This window comes from Cucumis sativus, chromosome 3, assembly GCF_000004075.3.
Source record: "Cucumis sativus cultivar 9930 chromosome 3, Cucumber_9930_V3, whole genome shotgun sequence".
NCBI classification, from domain to species: Eukaryota; Viridiplantae; Streptophyta; class Magnoliopsida; order Cucurbitales; family Cucurbitaceae; genus Cucumis; species Cucumis sativus.
In genome coordinates this window covers 13,498,141-13,507,803 of record NC_026657.2, presented here as the reverse complement: position 1 = coordinate 13,507,803, position 9,663 = coordinate 13,498,141, and the positions used below count along the sequence as shown (strand labels likewise).

The 9,663-nt window shown below is 32.7% G+C and overlaps 1 protein-coding gene across 1 annotated transcript; it reads left to right on the top strand.

The window, feature by feature from the left end:
* The first annotated feature begins 6,431 nt into the window (after positions 1-6,431).
* On the top strand, positions 6,432-7,935 carry LOC101205431 (aspartic proteinase PCS1). The gene has a single exon (XM_004140683.3). The coding sequence runs from the start codon at positions 6,487-6,489 to the stop codon at positions 7,777-7,779; it is 1,293 nt and encodes a 430-aa protein (XP_004140731.3). The 5' UTR covers positions 6,432-6,486; the 3' UTR covers positions 7,780-7,935.
* The last annotated feature ends 1,728 nt before the right edge of the window (positions 7,936-9,663 follow it).

Below are 9,663 nucleotides of genomic sequence, written 5' to 3'. Positions count from 1 at the left end.
CGTCGGAGGAAGACCAACGATACAATTAATTCTTTGGCCCTCACCTGACGTAACACTATAGATGTCAGGACAACCAACATATTCTTGACACCATTAGTGATGGGTTGGGAATATGTATCTTTTTCTCCATGTTTATAATGTCACACCAGAGGAAATCTAACGGTATAATTAATTATTCGAGGCAGTCTCGATGTGCGTTAACATGCATCAGGAGAAAGCACCTCCCCTGACGTCAAATTTGGTACGTCGTAAGAAATCCATTCTACCAACGTTTCGTTTCTCGAAAAAATTTTGTGCATCGGGAAAATCCTGATTTCTTGTAGAATTTAATCGCCAGAATGGAATTTGTCTCCAAGCTCCTTCCTGTGCACGTTTAGCTATGTCTTTAATTGCTTCTTACTCTCTCAAATAGTTGACGACAAATGCTAGCCAAGCGATTGTAAAGCTAGACTAAACGTGATGATCCCTTATAAGTTAGATCTCTTATCAAGAACTTATTTAGAAGCCTAAACTACTTATAACATTTTAACAAATGAATAGTAAAGAGATGATAGATTGAAAGAGAATAAAACTAAAATGTATTAAAGAATGTAGGGTGCATTTGGCCACTGTACTATATAAAACCCATACATAACGGTGAAATACAAAAATAGAAAGTAAAGAGATGAAAGTCGAGCCACAGAATGCCTAAGCATTCTTTGGTTCTTTTATAAGTTAGGAGGACTCTCTCTAATCTTTCTCTAAGCTCTTACTTAAGATTGACAGGAGAAGCGAGAAGAACTTTTACAGAAGGTCGAAAGGCTAGTCCTTTCTACTGGTTCTCATGGAGCTTTCTAGGTTTTGGTCTATTTAGACCGTCCTTGAATATGGTAGGGATGAAGTTTTGTTATATGCTACTTTGAATGAGAAGCTTTCTATTCTTCTCCACATGTTAGTGCCAAAAGCAGCCTTGTCAAGTCATATCAACTTCAACTACCATTCTTGCCTGATAGTGAATCTTCGTCACATGATGATGTGGTTCCTCGCCTAAGGATGTTAATCGTCAGACAAGGTTCCTATCGCATAGCTTTTGCATGCGCTCCTCATGTGATTCACTATATCTTTTATTTACGTTATAATATGTGTTAAAACACTAAAAAAATGGAGTAAAACATGCATTAAAACTTAGAAACCTTTGTATCAACATGAACAAACCATTGTATCAACATGAAGAAATCTTGAGTATTTATTATTTTAAAGAGAGATATTTGCATTGTTCATGTTGATACATCTGCATTGCATTGTAAAAAGATATATACATTCCAACATTTACATTGATTGAACAAACCTTTGTGTCAACATCACACATCTGCCGCATTTTAAACCAACATATAAAAAAACCTTGGTTTAGGTATTTTAAATTTCTTTTTGTAAGTTTTTGTGTTCGTAGTTTCAAATTGTTTATGGAGTCCTATTTGAATAGGTTTTGAAGTTATTCGTGATTAATTAGTTGTCTTTTAACTTTAGACTCAAATCTAACCCTTTAATTGTTTCAAATCTACAAGTTTGGGCCTTCATATTCCATCCAAACACTTCAAATTTCTCATTATCGCAAAGTATATGGATGGTATAGCTCGTGTAGAGTGTTGATAAAAGTTTTCATTGTTCATTTCAGTTATGAGCGGAAAGTTTAAACAAGAAAAAATTCTAGTTTTAAGACTTCATACCTCTTGGTGACCAAGAGGTTGAGGATATAGCATACACACTCCAAGGCTATGAAACTTTTCCTAAAAGGTAACATTTATAGTCTCATATTCATTTGGTATGTTATTCTATGTTGCTTACTTTGTAATACTATTCTATTTTGGAATTATTTAGTCAATTGATTGTAAATTTTGACTGCAGTTGAGGATGTGTGTGGAAGATATCCAAATGCCACAGAGGTCAACATCTTTGGTGTACCAGCTGTTCACTTGCAAGCAATTTCTTCCTTAGTTTTGGTATACCATAGATGTTTTTGGTTATATAAGATGGCTATTATTATTGTTGATTTTAGAATAGGCCACATATAGGAAATTTTAGTCGACTATATTAGATTGAAATTGTCTAATTGTTGATGACATTGTTGAGATTAATGAAACTATTGTTGGTTTACTTATTCTAGTAAATTATTTGTCATTTTTTGTCGTGCAACTACTGGTTAGAGAGTTTATTTTGTTGATAGATATGTTCTATTGAAACAAATGTACGTAATGCAGGAAACAGGAAATGAAAAATGTAAAATTTTGCATATTTAATATATTAATAAATTGTATACATGACGTTAAATACATGTCAAGTATACTATGTTACTTGAATTAAATATATAATTTTACTTGACATATAAATAGTGTCAAGCATAAGATCTTACTTGACGTGCAAAAACTATCAAGTATACAACTTTACTTGACACATAATAAAATTATATACTTGACGGTTTTTTAGTGTCAAGTAATATGACTATACTTCACAGTCGATTACTTGACGCTTTTAAAAACGTTAATATACGTTTACTTGACACTGTATTAACGTCAAGTAAACCAATTTTTGCAGTAGTGAAGTTATATTCTCTTATGTCTATGAATTTGCAATAAAAGCTACACGTTTTGACACATCATCCTGCATTTTAGCTCCATCGTTCTATCTAAAAGGTCATAATAACTTTTATTTCTACCAGTTATCAATTACCGTCCAACAGTCTAATAAAAAAATAACTATAGAAACTAGATGAAATTATAATGGTTATAAAAAATATATAGATTTTTTGCAAAAGCTTTGCACAAAAATAAAAGCTATAATAATTTTTAGTCTTTTATTTTTGTTCAAATGTGAGTCTTTTAAGTTTCATAATTAACAATATAATTCATTTACTTCAAACTTGGTAATAAGTTCATTGATCCTTTACACAAAATATCTCATCAAATTAAGTAAAACTTTTTATAAAGTCATGACTTAGTCTTTTTAGTTTATAAGCACAATATCTCTAATCATTTTATGATTATTCTACTTAACATAACATTTTAATTACTAAAAGAATATCTAAATCTTTTTTCTTCTTTTTTAATAATTAAGTCCTTGATATTATTAAATTTTTATATAGAAATTTATTTATTTTTTAAAATTTCAAAGCACAAAAACTACATTGTTATAAAGGTTTTAGAAACTAAATTAGCGAGGGGTTGTTAAACTATTAATAATAATACAAAATGGAGAAATGCAAACAAAAAATAAGGATTAATTAATATATCAACTTTAGGATTAATTAGTCAATAAAAGCTTTGAACTGACACTATATTGTTACACCTCGTTATGTCCCACAAAGCTTCCTAAACCTTACATTGTAGCATGCAACACGACCTGAGCAGCTCCGACGCCTCAAATGTAACGCTAGAGAGCTCAACTTAAGTCCTCAAACTTTAACTTGATTGCCTAGTTCTAACTCAAATAACTTAACACAACTTGAAACTAATTAACTATTAGGCGATAAGTAAATATATTCACAACGCAACATAGAACAAACAACTTCTCTTTATTAACTTTACAACATATATTATATATACATGATCATCTGGGAAGGAAAACTTAAAACAATAAGTAAAAATTTAGTGAGTGATATTATGGAAAACCTTTAGGCAAACAATACTTGAAGTCATTTTCATTAAACAAGTTTCGTCGCCTCATTTCAATAAAACATAGATACACATTAGCCTTTCATATTCCTTTCACCCAAATTTTGAACCATTTCCACACGTAGACTACTGTGATGATATATCTTTTCATCAACAACATCTCTTGGAAAATTTCTAGTTCACTTTCTGTTACTTGGGCCGCTTAGCTCAATACGCTCCTTTTATATATGCATTGATCAACTTCTTTCCATCATGTAGTCTTTTTCCACATAGTTGTCTTTACTCATTATGTGCACATCATAGCCAACTCTTAGATAGGAATAAGGTTGATAGTTTACTCACAAGTGTAGCCTACAACCATTGAACATCAAACTTTACTTTAAGCATGACATAAAAGGTTTCTCATAAATATTATTGTGAAATATAATATTACAAGGCAACAACAAGCCTTTAGAAAGAAAGCTTTAAAAATTTGTATTCATCTTTGAGGAAAATCACTCACTAGCTAAACTTCCTTCGTAAGAATGCCTAACCCTTCTTGCTTGATAACACTTTAGCGACACAAACAAATTAGCTTTTCTTAACATAAATTCTCAGAGCAACACCCCTTCTTCTGTCCTAATTTCCTATTTATACTAATCCTAAGTTGGATTAGTCACCCTTTAACCTCTCTTAAGTCGCCAACTCCTACTTGAAGTAATAAACGTGTAAGCTTAATAACTTTTAAGACTATGCTTAGCTTTAAACCCTTACACGTGGCCCATTATTTAAGTTCAATTGGAAAATTTCTCAGAAAATTCCTAACTCTTAACGCCTAGCCTCTTCTCGCTTCACCTAACTTCAACGCAATCCATCAGATTGTCTATCTCCTCAAACATTTTCTTCTCATAAAACGCCTTCTTCAAAATCTCTTAATTCCAATTGATCACCGCTTCTATTTTAGATGCAAGTCTTCCAACTCTCCCCTCCTTTAAAAATTTCATCACCAAAATCTCTTAGTTCCAATTGATCATCCCCTTCTATTATTTACTTTTATGTTAAAAGTAAAAAATACCCCTAAACTTTCAAAACTTTCAAAAGTAGATTCAAAATTTAAAAAAACATTAAAAAAATGCTCTTATGGTTAGTTTTGAATGGAAATCGTTAAAATTTTGTTTTAAAAATACCCCTCAACTATTGAAACGTTTCAAAATTACCCTTGAAGTTGGAAAAAAAAAAAAACTACTCTCACAATTATTAGTAAACAAACTGAAATCATTAATATCTCGTTGAAAAATTAACTTTTAATTAAAAATATCTCTATCGTTAGTATAGTGATACATTTATTTGGAGTTTTCTTGAGCTAAAAAAGAATCGATTTAATTTTAAAAAATTATGTTGGTCTATTGTGGTGAATTTTAATTTTTGAGTTTTTTTTTATACTAAGCCTATAAACACTACTTTCACTTCTAAATTTCTACATTTGTTATCCTACTTTTTAATGAAGATGGTCTTGGGCTCCCCTAAGACAGAGACTCTCTCTCCGAAGAACTTGAGAATTTGTGGGACTCCTTCTCTCACAGTGTTGTAACTTTTTCCATTGAACAAAATCTTTTTTGTTCGAATGACTTAGACTCCTTCCGATCTTAGAAAATCATTTCTCAATGAACCACGATGCACAATAGTAAAAAGAATAGAGTATGTCCCCAAATACATGTAATAATCCATTCTTCTAACACAAGTTGGAACAACAACAAGATAACATAAATGTTTCTCTTAAGACAAACTGAATTGTCGTCCCTAACTGGAGGACTATGTGTCCTTTGATTATGTATACAACAAAATCACAATGAATAACTCTAACTTCCATAGTAAAGAGATAGAGATATTTCTAATTTAAAGTTATTTTTACAACAAGATATTAACGATTTTAGTTTATTATTTTTTAAACTCTTCAATAGTCAAGGGTTATTTTTTAAACAAAATTTTAACAATTTTCATCAAAACTAAGAATAAAGGTATTTGTTTTAACCCTTTTAAAAGTTTGAGAATATTTTTTAAACTTTTGAAAGTTTAAGAGTATTTTTTTCTCGTTCTCTATGTGTGAAGATAAAACTCAATTTATCGTAGGGTAGAAACTTAAAATACACTAAATGAATCATCTAGGGAGGAGGGAGGAAAAAAAAGAGAGGCAAAGGGACTATAACGTAATATAACACCATGCAATTTAGTTCCTCCCAAAAGTTTAGAAATAAATTATATAAAAAAAAAAAAAAAAACGTGTAAACTAATTAGATATGTTATTACAACTCTACAAAGAAAACGCGTCTCTCCCTTTTTTCCAATTTTGGCCTTCCTTCTTGGTGGTTTTATGCCCACTTCTTTCTCTCTCTCTCTCCTACCAAATTATTCAATCTAATCCTTTACAAAACTAACTACCTCCTAAACCCCTAACATTACAAACACAAAAATATCATTTAAATTCTCTACCTATTTATACATACATACACATATTTAATTATGTTAATCTTAAATAATTTAGTATGGGCAAATAAAAATAGGCATCTCAAATCTTTACCTGTTTTTTTAGTAAAAATTATCAGCTATGTAAATTGAGTTAAAGTTTTTATTGGATGCAAATCTCTATCATATATGAATTTTACAGGTCAATTATTCGATTTATTACTTAACCGTGAAAATTTTACCATTCAACCGAATAGAATCCTTGCCCTCCTCGAATAATTCTTTTTTTTTTCTCTCTTCTATTTTTCTTTTCTCTCCTGATATATATATAATCCCCAACCCCCCACTTCACCAATCCCACCAAAACCCATCAGCAACCCCCTCCCCACAATCAACAATGCTTCTGATTCTCTTCTCTCTCTCCTTATTCACTCTCTCCTTCTCTCAATCCAATTCCCTCTCTCTCCCCTTCCCTCTTTCTCTCTCTGAAAAACCCTCCAATACTATCCCATCATACTCTTCCCAGCTTTACGCCAAGAGGCCATCCTCCTACGGCTCCTTCAAGCTTCCTTTCAAATACTCCTCCACCGCCCTCGTCGTCTCTCTACCGATCGGAACGCCGCCACAGCCCACTGACTTGGTTCTAGACACCGGCAGCCAACTCTCTTGGATTCAATGTCATGACAAAAAGATTAAGAAAAGATTGCCCCCCTTGCCCAAGCCTAAAACCGCCTCCTTTGATCCTTCTCTCTCCTCTTCTTTTTCTCTCCTCCCTTGTAATCACCCCATCTGCAAACCCCGAATTCCAGATTTTACCCTTCCCACTTCTTGTGACCAAAATCGCCTCTGCCACTACTCCTACTTCTACGCTGACGGTACCTTGGCTGAGGGAAATCTCGTCAGAGAAAAATTTACCTTCTCTAAATCCCTTTCTACCCCTCCCGTCATCCTCGGTTGCGCTCAAGCCTCCACCGAAAACAGGGGTATTTTGGGAATGAACCGTGGACGTTTGTCCTTTATCTCCCAAGCTAAAATCTCCAAATTCTCCTATTGCGTTCCGAGTCGAACAGGGTCTAATCCCACCGGGCTATTCTACCTGGGAGATAACCCCAATTCTTCCAAATTCAAATACGTCACCATGTTGACTTTTCCTGAAAGTCAAAGCTCTCCGAATCTCGACCCACTGGCTTACACTCTCCCTATGAAGGCAATAAAAATAGCCGGAAAACGGCTAAACATCCCCCCAGCCGCTTTCAAACCGGACGCGGGTGGGTCGGGTCAAACCATGATTGACTCCGGTTCGGACCTGACTTATTTAGTGGATGAAGCGTATGAGAAGGTTAAAGAAGAGGTAGTGAGATTAGTGGGTGCGATGATGAAGAAAGGCTACGTATACGCCGACGTAGCCGACATGTGTTTCGACGCCGGTGTCACGGCGGAGGTGGGCCGCAGGATTGGCGGCATCTCGTTTGAGTTTGATAACGGAGTGGAGATTTTCGTGGGGAGAGGAGAAGGGGTTTTGACGGAAGTGGAAAAAGGAGTGAAGTGTGTGGGGATCGGACGGTCAGAAAGGCTTGGGATTGGGAGTAATATAATCGGGACTGTTCATCAACAGAATATGTGGGTGGAGTATGATTTGGCCAATAAGAGAGTAGGGTTTGGTGGAGCTGAGTGTAGCAGATTGAAGTGATGATGGGCGGTAAAGATTTATACACGTGTGTGGTTTTTGGATGTTTATATAATCATATTTGATATTGTGTTATTGTGTAAATGTGTGTATAGTTATTTCATTTCATATATATACATTCTATATAAATAAAACAAATTTTGTTCTATCCTGTAAAAATGGTTACTATCAGCTAAGTTCATAAGATGTGAATTATAATTCTAACAAAATAACATCTTCAAACATTTCAAAAGGTTTTATTACATTTCAAACAATTAATAGTAAGTTGGTCCAATTTAGATAAAATTTTGGTTAGTTTTAATTTTTCAAAACCAACCTATTACACCCTTATATTCTTTCAATTTTTATAGAGTTTTAAACTTTTAGAAATTTAATGTAAAAGATTTAGATGTATGTATACATGAAGACAATGTTGACAATAACTACTTTATAACATCTTCAATATTTTATTGTTGTCTTTTATAAGAAAAGAAAACAATTTCTAATGTCAAAGTGTTAAAGTAAAACTATGTTCATAGTTTAATTGGCATGACAATTATACTATTGATTTGGATGTTAAAATTTTGGCTTTTTCCTCTTAAATATTGTTAAAAATAAATAAATAAATTCAGGTAGGTTATATAAAAAATAAATGTTAAATTTAATATTTCAAATTTGGATTAAACAAAGCAGTAAGATTAGAATTAAAAAACATAAATAATAGACAAAATAATGTTGGAATAGTGTCTTAATAATTAAAAAAGAAAGAACAAAAGTATTATGATTTGGAAAAGGACAAAATTAATGATATAGTTTTGGAAGTAAAATAATGGAAAATGGAGAGGCATGGGTACTTGGTGTTTAGGAAGATGAAGACATCTTAGTATTCAAAATGAATCTTATATTCTTAACTTACGACCTAAACAAATCCCGTAAAACCAATCAAGTCACTACAAGAAAAATAGTCTACTACAACAATTAAAATTGTTAGATTTAAAATTCTCAACATTTTTTTTGAAGTCATTGTATCACAATAATTTGTTAGGATTTATGTCCTAAACTCGTAGATTGTAAATATAATTCATCGATCTTTATTAATAAAGTGATTATTGTAATAATTCTTATTGATTATATTATTAGTTTTGTCTTAATAATCCAAATCCAATAAACTAACATCCTAAGTTGTTTAATGAGTCTTGAACAGTATGTAGAGACATACATGAATCAATGGTCGAGCTCAGTTTAAAGGGTCTATAATATAACTATAAAGTTGGGTACCTTATCTTGGTAGCACTATGAATACGACTCACTTTGTATTTGATACAAACGCAATGATCCACGTTCTTGTAGTTGACATGCGAGTGAGGGTATTCTATGCAATGAGTTTGCATAAGATCGGACCGCAAAATAGTAACCACTAGATGTAACTCCATTAACTAGTTAGGTTTCTATTCACTAGGATGACCTAGGTAACTTAATCTTAATATTGAGTGTATTATGAACTTTTGCTCGCGAGGGATTATCTTTTGATTTGTACGGGTGAGAGTGACCAGATCGTCGACTCAATAAGCTTATCATTTTGGGAACAAGATCGAGAGGGGAGCTAGGAACATAATTACACAAGATGGAATTCACTCATTTCCTACTTTAGGGTAAGTAGATAAATGTTCCCTTAAATGATGTATCTAGGTCTTGAACAAAGAGTCAAACTCTCTCTCTATGGCACGAGAGGGGTTTCTGTTTATCGATAGGAGCATAAACAGGTTGTTCATTGGAGAAACACTAATATTTAAGGATTAGAGGTAACCTAATGGCAAAACAGTAAATTGACTCAGCTGGTGTTACAAACACTCGTGAATGACTAACTTACTGTTATTGTTTTTATCCATGGACACAAAAATATACCTA

What these genes read in the sequence shown, in the direction of transcription:
- LOC101205431 (XM_004140683.3), top strand. Translation starts at nt 6,487, where the DNA reads ATGCTTCTGATTCTCTTCTCTCTCTCCTTATTCACTCTCTCCTTCTCT.